Here is a 15,769-nt window from a genome sequence, read left to right on the forward strand (position 1 = left end):
GGACTGACGCAGCGCCCCGGAAGCAGGCGCAGCGTCACTTCCGCATCGACGCCGGAAGCGACGCATTGATATGCTCGGGTGCAGGTGGGCCCGGCGGGGCTGGAACCCCTTGCGCGCTGCGCTGGGCTGCAGGGGCGCCTCTTCGGCGGAGGACGTCGGATCCGGCCGGGTGAGTGGGGAGACCGGGCGCCCCCCTGCAAAGATGACAGGGGAGCGGGGCACAATTAGGTCTGAGTATCTCCCCGGGCTCTGCTGCTTTGGGGACCGACAGGGAGCTTCTCCAGCTCGGCTTTCCGTTGCGTGATTTAGCCTGGTAGGAACGCGGGGGGGGGGAGGGTGGACGGGGACGGACTTTCCCGGTGAAATGAAACGTGAAGCCTAAAAAAAATGTCTTGTCCAGCTGAATTCCTCTCTGCCCCATTTCTAAGAGTATAATCCCAGTTGCCACACAGTATAGTTTGCCGGTATTATTATTTTTTGCGATGCTTAAGTGCGCTATTTCAAAAAATTGTTTCAGCAGACAAAAAATACTTTGGAGTTGTTGGATCATCTTGAGCGACTGGCGCTTGTAGAGTTCCGCAACTGGGAGGGCGTCCGCCGTTTGGAGAGCGCAGTTGAATTCGCTGAACAACTTCAAGTGGTGAACACTGATGGCGTTGAACCCATGGAATCGGTGCTGGAAGACAGGTAGCTACCGGGAGCCCCTGATCGTTTCTGGAGTTTATTTTCTGACTTTCCAGCTCCAGGACAGCCATGCGGACTTGGTATGGTCAGGAAGCCATTTAATTGTGAGAAAGGGTGTTCATCAAAAAACCAAAATGAGGTTTTTTTGCAGGTAGAAGTCTGGCAAGGCAACAGTGGTGGTACTGCTGAATCGTCCCCCAGTTGGATGAAGTGGGACCACTTGCACCCATTGTTCTTTCTAGCCTTGGCTAGCCGTGTAACGTCACCTGGCCTTTAGGGAGAAAACATTGTAGAAAGCCGCCGTATTTCTAAGCTTCCTAGCAGACTGATGAATAATTTGTATTCCTCAGGCATCTCTACCTCAGGGAAGATAATATTTTGGAAGGAAAATGTGCAGAGGAACTACTGAAGAAGGCTGCAAAGACAGTTGAAGGATATTTCATAGCTCCACCAGGTAACATTTTGCAGGGGGCGCACAGGGAAATCCATGTTGTAGAATGTTAAACACTTTTTTCACAATGTGAATGCAAGAGAAGTTTCATTATATAGGATGCAGTAATGGTGGGTCTATTGTATCTCTAAGAAATACCATTCTGGATTTTGGCACTTGCCTAAATTATAGAATCCAATATTACATGTGCTTAATTCAGTTATTCTAGAGAGTATAATTTGGTCAATACTGTGTTGGAAGCAACACAAAGAGCTGCCATGAACATCCTTGACAGCTGACATTTTCCATTTAAAATTTGTAAAGTATTGCCTTAAAGTTCATTTTTACAACTAGGAGTACAATTGAAGTTTGTTTCTTTGGAAACAAGTCCTCTTTTCTTCATCAATAATATACATCTGATTTAGCTTTATAGCACTAGTAGTTGAATTATATATTGGATAATATAATACTTAAATTGTATTTCTAATAGAAATTGCCCATCAAAATATTTTATTCCTGCCAATCTTTGTTTGCACTAGGTAACATTCCTCTGCCAAAGGTAGAAGAGAGAAATACTTTTCTTCACAAGGAAGATTCTTAATAGAAGATCCAACTTCAATTGTTTTTAGACACATTGTGCATTGTCATCTTGAATTTTTATATCAAGTACTTCATATAATTTGGGGAGGAACAGGAACTGAAATGACTGGTTTCGGTTAGCCGAGAAGAAAAGACATGGAGCTGTGTGGATTAGGAAAGCGTATCACTGACACTAAGTTTAACACAAACATGGTGTGCGAACATGTCTAGAACTTCTTTTAAACTCTGTAACAAGAATTCTGGTCATATTAAAATTTTGTACTAGTTTACTGGTACATTTTATAGTGTTAAATATTTTAATCACCAAACCTCAGCCACCAAATTCCCCAAAAGAAACGCATAAATTGTGTAGAGACTATGATCAAAGGTCATGAAATGGGGGAGTTCATAAGCCCAACCCTCTAAAAGTTTGGAAAACTGAGTATAGAGGCAACACTGGCCATAACTTCAATTCCTCCATAAACTGAATCGCTGTAGGCAAATAACATATAACCATGGTTAGCACTTCTCAGTCAGTCCAGGAGGAACATGAAAAATATCTGGAACTGTTGTAGCTTGAAGCTTAAATATAAAACTATTGAAATACAATCTTAAGTGAGATACTGACTGCTAATCCATAAGCTGGCAGACATTAGCACATGCCAAGATCTACTGATTAAATCGTATTCACAGATCCTTAAAATGGTGTTCAGAACTAGAAATATCAGAAAAAGTGACATTAATGACACAGGTGCTTCTGTCTTTGAAAAAAAAATCCCAGCACAAAAGAGACCATGTATTACTGCTGAGGGCAGAACATTCTGCAAAACTGAATTCAAACATTCACTTTATGAATTCAAATTACTGTTACCTTGTTATTTGGTCATGAAATAGAAAATATTTTCCAGGAAAACTGAATAAAATGTAGCACAGTTGCTTTTATACTTTGAAATTTCTTTTAATTATTGCAAAAGAAGATGTGTGGTATTGTGTATTAAGATATGCTGTGGCATTTAGAGTTAATTAACTGAAGAACAATGTTCATGGTCTTTAGAGAGAGTTTTCAAGATGGGAATGAGTTGCTTCAGAAATGTAGCCTAATGTTTTGGCTAACCTCTCTACATATGCCTAATACCATTTTTTGTGTGCCCAGTGACAGCATTGTATGGTTAGTGTGGCATCTAAAAGTCCAAAAACGGTCAGATAATTTTTTGTGCTTTATGGAGAGCAGGTGGGGGCATTTAAGCCTTGCCAAGAAAAGAGTCCAATTCAGGAGAGAGTTTTATTTTGAAAGAAGAAAATTGGTGTCTTAAATCTCACCCCCCTCAACAAAATGCATCTAATGCTATTCTGCAGGATACAAAATAAGTGCAGACAAACCACATTCAGGGTATCTAATCACTAAGCCACAAATAAGCCACATTTTTTTTTACTCAGCACATTTTGAATCCCAGCCACTATTTAGTAAACAAAGCACAGAGACTTTCTGACAAATATGCCACACTAGATTTTGCAATGGACATATACTGCTCCGTGTTTTACTTGCTACATATTCTGTCATTGTACTTTGTACTATTTCATATACAACACAAGCAACTTAATCCATTTTATACTAAAATGGCATTAGTTTATTCTTCCACTAACTCTTTATATGACTGCAGCTATTAATATGATGCAATAAGGTATTAACTCAATAGAAGACGTGGGACTAGACCTTTGCAGCAACTCATTTGAGCAAAGTCTCAAAATACGATCTCAAAGCCTAGATTGGCAACAGTTTCTCTAAACTTGCAAGCTAGCTAAATGAATCTTTCCTTATTAAGCTCTTAATATGTGGACAGTTACAGACACGGAATTCAAATAAAACACCTCTTTACAAGTTAACTAAGCACAAAACCACTGAAATTCATTTTATTTCATGGATCAAATCAATGATGGGACTTCCATAAAATGCTTAAATTGGACACATTTTGCAGTTAGTGAAGAAGCACAGAACACTCCCTTCCAGTACATTTCCCAAATTTTCAGCCCCTCCTTTTAAGTAATGAAATTGTATTAAATCTGCTCTCTCAAATCTTCCAGACTTGATAAAATCGGTCCTGGATACTATTTGTGAAATTACATATCAAAACAGCCAGTAAAAGCAATTGCACTGGTATTATAGTAGAACAGCTTAAACATCCCTTCGATGTTTCCAGTATGACAGCTGTAGAGAGCAAAAGCCTTTAAAATGCTTCTTTAACCCAATAAGAAAAAGCAACTTAAAAACCAGGCTCATCTGATTTATCTCCACTTTCTACCCCGACTGCACAAAAAGACAGCCACTCACTTAGTTACAGAAACATTGGAATATATTTTGAAACACCATCAACGATCGCTGCTTTAAAGCCCATCCAGCAAACTATTAACATGTATGAGTTTCAAGCTCATTTTCCCTCACTGAGAGGAAAAGCAAGAACATTTTCCAAATAAAATGCATTTTAGGTGGCAATGATTCATAATACTTCATTACCAATACTTCCCTAGTAAAAACAGTTGTCATAAAAAAAAAGATTTTCTTGAATAGAAAGAAAAAAAAAACCAAAAAGGTTCCTACGAAAGACTATATCCATCCATTTTGGAATGTAAACTCTGAGCACAAATGATAAGCTCAGTTCACATCGTTACAAGTCCCTATTGGGTGCAATCAGAATGGCCTAAAGGGTGAAGAGTAGCGCGGTGATCCCCTGCTTTGGTAGGGAGAATCGCGACTCCTTGAACCAGAACGGGAGCGTGAGTAGCTGTAGCTGATGCTTCTTTCAGGACAAACTCTGATATAGGCTGTTTCACCCTGGAATTCAGAAGAGAGAAAACCCAAACATTGGCATAACATCCTGTGGTCAGTGTTATGAATAAATGAATGCCAGCAATGAAGGCGAGAAACCAATGCACAGAGTGGCTCAGGACCGAAGAGTTTTCATATACAGGCAGGTCAAATCCTATTGCCTGCTGCCGTAGGCCAATTCAGATGTGGCCCATCAGGTCTGCAGAAACAGGGCTTGTTACAGCTAGGCTGTGTAGGCCAACACAGACATGTTTTGTCCCCCTGTAACTAAGAAGGGCGATGATGTCGTATTCCACAGTTAAGCTATCAGAGGGAGAGATGCAGGCTAGTGAAGTCCTTCAGCACAATTAGGAAAGGTCTTGGTGAATTCTCACCCAGTCCATCTTAACTTAAATGTTTCTGCACTTCAGATTCTTGAAGAAAATTCCATAACAAGCAGCCTCCATCTGTGATTGACTGGGTGGTTGAAGATCAAGCCAGCCACTAGAAGAAGGTGGTTGCAAGTGAAGTAGCAATGCCCCAAGAATAATAACCTGGTTTATAGAAGAGGTATCAAACCACCTTGAGTAGGAAGATCCAGGCACAGGTGGGGAGGTTTACTATTAAGTAAGCCACAAAGCTACACAGCTGCTCCTCTGGGAAATATCATTTCAGCATGCCAATAGAAGGCAAGCTAAGTTTATTGAAACAATCAGCTGGTAGCCATCTTTGTTCACCCACTGGCTGTCAATGGGAGAATGACAAATGAAATCGACTTGCTCAGATGTTAAAAGCAAGTAATCCAAATGCTCATATTCCAGGAATAAAGCAAAAAACCTAGTTTCTGCTTCAGTGTTTTTAACCACACCATCATGGGGTAGGTTTCACATAGCCTTGGCAACCCTTAATCTTACAAAATTTAAGCTGTTTCCAAGACTATTGCTAGACTGTGCCCAGAAGCCTCTTGAGAGAGCATCACAAAGGACAGGTTAATGTATGTTCCTCCATGACTGGCAAACACACATGCTCTTCACCCACAGGCAGGAACCCACCTCATGAGATCGGAATTTGGTGTCATCCAGTTTACGCAGTGCATATTCCATATCTTCTTTGCGAAGAAACTCAACCACCCCCATTCCATCTTTCTGAACATCTGCGTAACATACATCACCAGCTTCACGCATATGATCCTTCAGGTCCTGCCAGCTGCCTGATGGAGGAAGCCCTGAGCAGTGAACACAAAACACAAGAGATTGTGTAAAGAGATGTCACTAGTTGCTGAGGCTATGCCAGGCATGGCTGTGGTCCACCATTTCCATAGAGGTCCTGTTCATTCCAGAGTCAGTGCTATAATTAGGGTCCACAGAACAGCAATAAGTTCCATTCCAAAGGGTGAGCCCTCCGTGTCAGCAAAGCAGTCCCTTAGGTAGATCTAGGATTCAAAGTTCTGGGTGGTCAGAGGAATCCTATTTGTCCAATGTAAACTTAATATCACCCCTAACACTGACTGGACAGATTGTACTCCATGTACTCAAAATAAGATTTGCATCCAAGAAAGAGGGTCCCATTCTAAGAGTATTTGGGTCCTTAGATTCCAATAGCTTATCCTTGGGCAGCGAAGCAAGGATACCTGTGTTAGCTATCCACAGGTATGCTATAAAGAAAGATAAAGGGAAGTCAGTTCCCTGTTCCACAACATATTCTGAAGAAACTAGTACGCTGCTGCTTCCTGGCAGTTTTCAAGAATGCTTCAGAACACTCTCTAGTAAGGCGGGTTCTACCTTCAAGCCAATAGCCAGTTCAGGTATCCTCCCTGCCCTCCCAGGCTTCTGTGTGGGAGATGTACACCTGGGGTTGAGTCTTTTCATTTCCAGGTCCTGCTGCAAAATTGAAGTGTCATTGAACGATTTCCTCACCGATAATTCTATTTCTAGTCACGATGCCACAGTAAAATGCAGATTTCTTGGCATTTTATTTTAGTTTTTATGGGTTAAGTGGGCCATTCCATATATTTGGCCACAGCGTGCTGAATTTTCTTCAGAGGCTTGATCACCATGGCAAAACCTCCAAAATACTTCCATTGCTTCCCAGTGAGATTAGGACTTTTTCATTTGTCTCCCACCTCACTAGACACAGACACCTACTCCAGTTTTATCAAGGTTGTTTTGAGGACTCCACAAAGGTCTGAACAGAGGGGAACTAATTTTAGGTTAATTTTCTTTCATAAAAAAAAAACAAATATTGTGCAGCTGTTTCTCAGGTTTTAATAAGAATTTTTTTTGGTTGCACAGCACCATCTAAAGCCTGTTCCTTCTGCCATAAACACTATAAAACTGATCCCTAGTTTTCCTTCCTTGACTTTGCCCGCCCATATAGTGACCCCTTTTTGCATCCAAGAGTTCCCTCTTGCCTCCAGCTGGAGACGTTTTTGCTCACCATTTATTCACCGTGATGAATCCATAATCAAGACTTTCCATGGATTGAATCAGAAAAGTATAGTGTCCTTTTGCAGTTCTAAAAAGCTCCTCCACAGGGACAGGTTCCGTATTAAGAAAGAAACCATATAATATGGTAATAATAAGGTAATCTTCTCTCCATTACAACTGGAGATTGCATCAGAGGGATTCCAGTCAATATGAAATTTAGAAGGGAACATACCTGAAACAAGGACTCGAAATTCAGATCGTCGCGAAGGAGGGCCATTCCTGCCACGAGGCCCCCCACCAAAACCTCCCCGACCTCTTGAAGGTTTGGGAAACTCAACACGCAGACGACACTGGCCATAATCATAACCATTCCTTCTGTAAACGGCATCTTCTGCATCTCTGTGAACAAACAATATATAGCCATATTTACCACTATCCAAACAATCTGAAAGGTTTTGAAAATGTTGCAGCTTAAGACTTAAAGTGCAAAATGCTGAAATACAAGCCTAAAACAGCTAGAAGCTGCTGGTTTCTACCGTAAGCTGGCAGACATCAGCAGAGGCCCAAATTCATCTGATTGAATCTAAAATGGTCTTAAGATCAAAGTTCAGAGTTTTAGAAATATTACAAAAATATGAGGTTCCGAGTTATCAGGATTTTAGAAATAAACCAAACATGTGAAGTTGATAAATGACAGAACTGCTTCTATTTTGCAACAAAAATCACAGCATAAAAGAGGGATTGCAAATATTATTCATCCTCAATGCAGATTATTTTTCAAAAAAGAATTGAGAAATTTGGGACTTTAAAAGAAACACCACTACATAATCACAGAAGCTGCATACGTTTTATGAATATTGGCAGAATATATGTTGCCACGCTATTGTCTTGTGTATTCAAGAAGATAGTTCTTCAGCAATATGTAATATTTAAGGTATAACTGTTTCAGGAATTACAATAGCTGTTTTATAAATCTACTTCAACATGCTGTTTGTGAGTGAGTGGCTATATAAATTTGTTTGATAAACAAATAAAATGACGTTTTCAAAAAAACGCATGGAAACAATCATCATCAAATTTATTACTAAGCCAGCTGGTTGAATAAATAGTGCATCCTCAGAGAAAAACACTCAAATTCCCCCCGGATAGGTAGAAATGAAAATAACTTTCACTAGAGATAACCACAGAAGTCGTCATTTAAGTTTAAAAAATGGGAGACGGTGATTATATATTCCACAAATTGAAATGAACTGACCTAAATACAGTTATAAATAAAAAAGAATCAAATACTTATAATAAATCATAAGCTAAACAAAGATCAAAATTACAAGAGATGGAAAAAAGAGCCAGTGTAAATTTCAATTTGCTTTAATAGATCACAATACGCAAGGCCCCAAATTTAACAATTCTGCTTTGTTCTATGAGATCTATCTGGAATAGTAGTCTCTCTTTTTCATAGTATTAGGTTGGTCAGCGGCACAATTAACAGTTTCATATTTTTAAATCCTAAACTCCGCTGAAGAATTAGAAGACTTCTTGATGCTAAGAACAGAGGCTTCTGAGCCAAAGATGGGTTGCCCTCCATTTAGGTTGTTCTGGATGTCCACAATCAAGCAGACAGTTGGAGTATCAACTCTTGTTCTATAAATCATTTTAAACTTTTTTTTTTAATTTAGAGGCGATGCAACAAATTTTTCTTTGGATTTTTAGTCCAACTTCAGGGTTACAAGTGGTGTTTAGTCATTCTTTGTTCTTCGTTTTGTCATGTTATAGATAAGAATGGCATTTTATCTAGCTTAGTCCATTCCTTCTATTTCTTCACTTAGAGAATCCAAGATTTTCGTCAGCAGAGAATCTTTGTTTTTTGCAGTTTTGAACTGCCCATCTCCCTCTGGAAGATAGGGGCTTCAACAATAAAATGTTGAAAAATTAAAACAGTATTATGAAAAATTAAAACATTATATAAAAATTAAAAATTTAGAAAGTTTAGAATTTAAAAAGTAGCAAGGATGATTAAAATTTGTTAGAAATTAGTTAAAAAGGCAAAGGGAAACAACACTAACCAGCCCCTCGGTTGTGTGCTGCTTTGCGCTCTCCACCTGAAGCTGTAGAGACCCATTTCAATGCCTTTTCAGAAGGCCATAAGAATAGAGGCTTCTCTCCCCTGGTATGTGTGTGTTTGCTGTGGTGTTGAGTAACAAAATGGTGTTCAAATATAGGGTTTGATTCAAATGTGGAATTGAATAAACTTCTACATTTGCCTACTGAGGCTTGACTTTCGGAGGCCAAACCTCCGCTGTAGGGAGGAGGAACCGACCAGATGGTTCCGCCCCAGGCGACTTATGGATCCCTTGAGGTTCCAGACGGAGCTTGGGGTTATTCCTGATACTCTCGCCCACAGTCCGGTGGAGACCCTGGTTGCTGCCTGGAACTTGGCAGCGACGGGGTCTCTTGACCGGATTGCACCACTACGGCCGCTCCGAGGCTGTGGATCCAGGAGGCCCCCTTGGTTCACCGAGGAACTCCTGGAGAGGAAGCGCCGGAAGAGACGCCTAGAGCACTTGTGGAGATCCAACAAATCCGAATTGAGCCGAGCACTTCTAACATCGTGCATCAAGGATTACATCAGGGCAATTAGGACAGCAAAAAGATCTTATATTGCCACCTTGATTGCCTCCGCCGAGTCCCGCCCGGCCGCCCTGTTTAGGATAACCCGTTCCCTCCTAAATAGGATCCAGCCGTTCTTAACAATTACCGTCCAGTCTCCAACCTCCCCTTTGTGGGGAAGGTTGTTGAGAAGGTGGTGGCCTTTCAGCTCCAGCGGGCCTTGGAGGAAGCCAGCTATCTGGACCCATTCCAGTCCGGCTTCAGACCTGGTTACAGCACAGAAACTGCTTTGGTCACATTGACCGATGACCTCTGGAGAGCCAGGGATCGAGGCCACGCCTCTATCCTGGTTCTCCTTGACCTCTCAGCGGCTTTCGATACCATCGACCATGGTATCCTTCTGCGACGACTGCGAGAGGTGGGGGTGGGAGGCACTGTGTTGCAGTGGTTCTCCTCTTACCTCTCGGAGAGGTCGCAGTCGGTGTTAGTTGGGGGGCAGAGATCGAGCCCTAGGCCCCTAACATATGGGGTGCCGCAGGGTTCGGTCCTGTCTCCCCTACTTTTCAACATCTACATGAAACCGCTGGGCGAGATCATTCGGCGGCACGGGATAAAATACCATCAATACGCGGACGATACCCAGCTGTATCTGTCCGCCCCGTGCCAACTCAATGAAGCGGTGGACGTGATGAACCAGGGACTTGAAGCTGTTAGGGACTGGATGAGGGCTAACAAACTTGTACTCAACCCGGATAAGACCGAGTGGCTGTTGTGTTTCCCTCCCGCCAATTTGGCAAATATTCCATCTCTCAGGCTGGGGGGTCAAACATTATACCCCTCAGACAGGGTTCGCAACTTGGGAGTCCTCCTGGACTCACAGCTGACTTTCGAACACCATTTGTCAGCTGTGAACAGGGGGGCATTTGCCCAGGTTCGCCTGGTGCACCAGTTGCGCCCCTACCTGAACCGGGAGGCTCTCACAACAGTCACTCGGGCCCTTGTGACTTCTAGGCTGGAGTACTGCAATGTGCTCTACATGGGACTGCCCTTGTGGAGTATTCGGCGACTTCAGCTAGTTCAGAATGCAGCCGCGCGAGCGATCGTGGGTGCACCGCGTTTCACCCATGTAACACCTATCCTCCGCGAGCTGCGCTGGCTACCTGTCGATCTCCGGATACGCTTCAAGGTGCTACTTGCCACCTATAAAGCCCTTCATGGTAGTGGATCTGGGTACTTGAGAGACCGCCTACTGCCGATCACCTCCATACGACCCATTAGATCTCATCGTTTAGGCCTCCTCCGAGTTCCATCCGCTGGCCAATGCCGACTGGCCACCACACGGAGGAGAGCCTTCTCGGTGGTAGCCCCGACCCAATGGAACGATCTCCCCGTGGAGCTTCGTACCCTCACCACCCTCCAGTCCTTCCGCACAGCCCTTAGAATCTGGCTATCCCGTCAGGCCTGGGGCTAAAGATTGTTACCCGCCCGAATGGTATGAATGTTGCGTTTTTAATCATGTACTGTCTTATATGTAAAAGTCTGTCCCCCCTTCCCTTTTGATTGTGAGCCGCCCTGAGTCCCCCCAGGGAAAAGGGCGGCATATAAATAAACAATCAATCAATCAATCAATCAATCTATCATCCATCTATCTATCTATCTATCTATCTATCTATCTATCTATCTATCTATCTATCTATCTATCTATCTACATTTGAAGTATAATGACATTAGCTGATCAAAAATAGCCACATAATTTGCTACTTGAGTCAGAAAGGTACATTTTTCAAAGCAAATTTAATACGTATGTCAGACCTGGAAGCCATCTTTTACCTTTTGGATTTCAGGCCTGCCACATGTTCTACTATGGGAAAATGGGAAGGGGGATTATACAGAGTGTGGGTGCTATGTAGTCATAACATTCTTTCTCAGAAAGTCAAGGTCAACTGGCCCTGTAGCTGTGAGGAGGTGACTGGGAGGCATCTCCAGTTTGGATGGTCCCTGATTGGATCATGTAATGGACATGTGGGTGCTGGGCAGGGACTTGGACTTTCTTTTGGGTGGGGAAAACCTGGAAACTTTCAGATTCAGGTTTTCCCAGATGTGCCAATATGACATCCCTAATAAAATGGAACTTTGAGGAAACTCAAGCTTCGGAGTGTTCTTTTGTTAGAAGTGTTACTTGGAACCCTGACAATGTACTGGTGAATCCATGCCCAAGTTTTTGCTACACCTACATAGCAAAAACTACCAGTATAGGTAGTCCTCAACTTACAACCATTCATTTACTGACCATTCTAAGTTACAACGGCTTACTTATGAATGGTTCTCACACAACCGTTGCAGCATCCCTTCAGTCACATGATCAAAATCTGGATGCTTGGCAACTGGCATGTATTTATCACAGCTGCTGTGTCTGGGGTCACATGATCACTTTTTGACAAATGAAGTAACTTTCTGATAAATAAAGTCAATGAGGAAGCCAGATGTACTTATTAATGAGGAAGCCAGATTCACGTAACAATGGTGTCACTAACTTAACAACTGTGGGAATTCACTAAACTGTGGCAAGAAACATCGTAAAATGGGGCAAAATTCACTTAACTGTCTTGCTTAGTAGCAGAAATTTTGGGCTCAATTGTGGTCGTAAGTTGAAGCTACCCGTAAACCAGTTAAATTGAATCTCTATCCAACTTAGCCACTGCATCCATCATATTTAAAAGGGAAAAATCAATTAAAATTTGGCCACAGTAGGTATTTCAGTTACTTTTCCATTGGGTGGAATCCAAATCATATTATCCTATTTTGCTATCAAGCACTCTGTAAGTGATTAGAATGTCCCAGATCTACAGCCACTCAAACAATAATCAATACTATATCCAGACCTCTATCTGTACAGCATTAGCCACAAATGGGCCATAGATTTATTTTTCTCTGATTGACCATGACCAAGGTAGAAAAATGACATATTTACTCTGTATTTTCTTTAATTTATAGCCTAAAAAGGAAACACTATTTTAACATTCCTATCATTGCAAGTTAAAGCTATGAATATATTTCAGAAAATGAGAGAATAGAAAGAAGTGACTTTCCTAAGGTAATTGTTTTGTTATATATAAACAGGTGGGATAAAAATCTTATAAGTGAAGGTAACAAACATATCTAGTACTCATGCCTCCTATTTTTAAATTTTTGAGAGGAAAATCGTAGTGGTGAAAGAGTAGCAGTTTTCATTTCAAAGCAACAGGATGCCAAGAGTTAAATTCTTTTCTGCACCTATACAGCACCAACAAATTATACTGCTAAGCACTATTTTTTGTACAGCTAGTTTGTACAGCAAGTAGAATATAGCTATTAACAAGAATGAGGTGTGCAGTACAAAAAACATTCGCCTTTTTAGAGAAGATGCAGAAGACAGGCACACAGAAAATGCAACATATTTTTCCCATTTTGAGTGTGTTGGAAGGGGTGTTCCCATTAGTCTACTCAAACTTAATGGTTTGAGCAAATCTGTCAAAAAAGAGAGGGGGCATTTAAGGTTTGAGGAAAGCAAACATGATGGAAGTTTAAGTCATTCAGTAATGGAAACTTCAGCGTCTCTGAGGAGGGCATGTCGAGACAAAATGGATGTAGGGAAAAACATCTGCTCTTATAATGAACAGACTGTTGGGACCGAATGCTTTTCTTGCCTGGGTCAAAATGTGAAGATAGGTGGAAAAAGAACAGCACAGCTATTATAAATGTACACAAGACTGTGTTAAGATTTCCAAGATTACATTTCATATGAACAGTATATTTCAACAGAATTCAACATATTTTTAAATAACCACAATTCTTGTATTATTAACATGGGCCAAAGAAGTCTATTTGTTAAGGGGCACAAAACTTACTAGACTTAACCCATGAGCTGCTTACTGATGCCACCTTGCTCCCGTAAAACAAAGAAGCATAACTTATTATTGTTATTACTGTAGAAGTGTCCCAGCGCCCAGCTGATCCAGAGAAAGGTAAACAGAATCAGTACAGGCAAATCTGTTCAGAACTTGAAAGAAAGACCACCACAAAACTCCCCGAAAAAGTCAATGGCAAATCAAGCTTAGCCTGGCGCTGGAAGATTATCCACCACCATTACTTTTCAAGATTGTTCCCAAAATGCTTTGGATATCCTTGCTGCATTGTATAGTACAAATGCCCATTCACATCCCACTCTATTTCTATTGATTGCTGAAGATTGATTGAATATACAATTATTTTTCATAACTGCCCTGCCAAACTGATATTGAATGACAGGTAATGTATAAAGTACTGTATATAAAAACCACCCCACACAATATTGAGAATACACCCAAAAGTGAATGCCTGCCATAGCCATTCGCCGCAGCACTGCCATGCAAGACCAAACAAAGATGCACACACAAACACTTTTTGGAGCCAGGTTGCATTTTCTCACACAGGCACATTAACAATTTAATAACCAATTTCGTTGTATTAAAGTACAATGACAATAAAGATTATACTTATAACAAGAACTCTGACTTCCCTACTTGTGGAATTCCTGTCAGTCACCTGGGCTGGGAAAAGTGTATATCTATGCATATATATGTATATCTATATATCTCGATCTCTATCCCCAATGGCAACAAGGCAACCAATCCCTTTTCAATAAAGACTGAGAAGGGTATGCTTATATATGTGTGTACACACATACACACAGACTCACGCGTCAGTCTTTATTTGAAAAGGCTGCCTTGTTGCCGTTGGGGATGCTGGCTATTTCCTGAACGGCTTCCATGCCCTCTGCCAGAGAACAGCGGCGGTATAAACAGGCGGATTTAAAACGCGTCTCGGGTTGGGGAGCGTCTCTCGGCGCGCGCGATCTTCCCCGCCAAGCCGGTGAATCCCCCCCACTCCCCTCAGTTTCAGGGGCGGCAACAGCCAGGCATAATGATGCGAGGCTTCGGCCGGGGCCGAGAAGAGGCGGGAGCCTCCTCGCTGCTGCTGCAGCCCCGCTCGACACCCCCCCACCCCAACAGAGGCGTGTGGGCGGGAAAGGCCATCCCCTCCCTCAAGAGAGCCCCTTCAGGGCGGGGCGGGGGCCGCGCAGGGCGAGCGCGCGTGTGCTGCGGCGCAGGCGGGAAAGGCCGCCCCTCCCCCCCCAGTCCCGTCCCCTCACGCACCGCGGGTCCTCGAAGCGCACGAAGGCGAAGGGCACCAGGCCGCGCTTGCTCTTCAGCTCGATGTCGCGGATGCGGCCGTATTTGTAGAAGAGCTCCTCCAGGTCCTTCTCGCGCACGTCGGGCGGCAGGTTGCCCACGTAGATGCGGCCGTCGCCCCCGGCGCTGCTTCCCCCGCGGCCGCCGCCGCCGCCACCGGACATGCCGGGCCCGTCCCCGTAATCCATCATGTCCCGGCCCCAGCCCCCGGACATTTCGCCCGCTCGCTTATCCCCCCGCGTTCGGCGACCGCTGCAGCCTCCGCGCACGGCCTTCCCTCAGGAGCCGATTGACGGAGGGCAGAAAAGAGGAACGCGGCGCCCGCCTTAAAGGGGAGGAGGAAGCGGGTGCGCGCCGGAAGCTGGGCCGGCCTGGCGGGCAGGGGTCGCAAGGCGCATGCTCGGAGGAGCTCGCGGCCACCTCGCCCGAAAACGCTGAGTGTGTGTGTGGGGGGGGGGGGGGGGGAATCGGCGCGCTTGGAAAGGAGCCCGACTTTTGGCTGCCGCTGACCCACGAAATGGAAGCGGTGCGAGTCTCGTACTGGGGCTCTCCGGCGTTGAACGATGAGCCGAGGTGGCGCAGTGGTTAGGGTGCAGTACTGCAGGCCACTTCAGCTGACTGTTATCTGCAGTTCAGCGGTTCTAATCTCACCGGCTCAAGGTTGACTCAGCCTTCCATCCTTCCGAGGTGGGTGAAATGAGGACCCGGATTGTTGGGGGCGATATGCTGACTCTGTAAACCGCTTAGAGAGGGCTGAAAGCCCTATGAAGCGGTATATAAGTCTAACTGCTATTGCTATTGCTTAGACCCGCTCCGTCAGCCCCGCGTTTAAAATCTGCTTCTTCCCGGCTGTGCGGGTGATTGTAGAATAATAGAATAGAAAATAGAATCGAATTAGAATCGAATCTGGAAGGGACCCTGGAGGTCTTCTAGTCCACCACCCCCTGCTCAAGCAGGAGAACCACACTTTCTATTTCAGGTACGTGGCTGTCTAGTCTGTTTTCCTCTTTCCCTTGGGAGACGCAGCCTG

The 15,769-nt window shown here is 43.5% G+C and overlaps 2 protein-coding genes across 3 annotated transcripts; one reads left to right on the forward strand and one right to left on the reverse strand.

The window, feature by feature from the left end:
• Nucleotides 1–18: 18 nt before the first annotated feature.
• GATC (glutamyl-tRNA amidotransferase subunit C) lies at nt 19–2,635 on the forward strand. Of its 2 annotated transcripts, none has more exons than XM_014071444.2 (4): nt 19–169; nt 518–687; nt 1,035–1,138; nt 1,654–2,635. In XM_014071444.2, the coding sequence occupies exons 1-4, from the start codon at nt 71–73 to the stop codon at nt 1,713–1,715; spliced, it is 435 nt and encodes a 144-aa protein (XP_013926919.2). In that variant the 5' UTR covers nt 19–70; the 3' UTR covers nt 1,716–2,635. The 2 variants fall into 2 exon arrangements, with proteins under 2 accessions (XP_013926919.2, XP_013926920.2); XM_014071445.2 differs by having other exon boundaries at nt 521–687.
• A 943-nt stretch (nt 2,636–3,578) lies between these two features.
• Nucleotides 3,579–15,061, reverse strand: SRSF9 (serine and arginine rich splicing factor 9). Its single transcript, XM_014071443.2, has 4 exons — nt 14,704–15,061; nt 7,155–7,321; nt 5,549–5,721; nt 3,579–4,523 (listed from the first exon to the last, which is right to left on the reverse strand). Exons 1-4 carry the CDS (start codon nt 14,952–14,954, stop codon nt 4,380–4,382), a joined length of 735 nt encoding a protein of 244 aa, XP_013926918.1. The 5' UTR covers nt 14,955–15,061; the 3' UTR covers nt 3,579–4,379.
• Nucleotides 15,062–15,769: the final 708 nt, after the last annotated feature.

Source organism: Thamnophis sirtalis, unplaced genomic scaffold, assembly GCF_051295495.1.
Source record: "Thamnophis sirtalis isolate CommonGarterSnake01/CBP01778 unplaced genomic scaffold, rThaSir2_p1.2 scaffold_2, whole genome shotgun sequence".
Classification (NCBI taxonomy): Eukaryota; Metazoa; Chordata; class Lepidosauria; order Squamata; family Natricidae; genus Thamnophis; species Thamnophis sirtalis.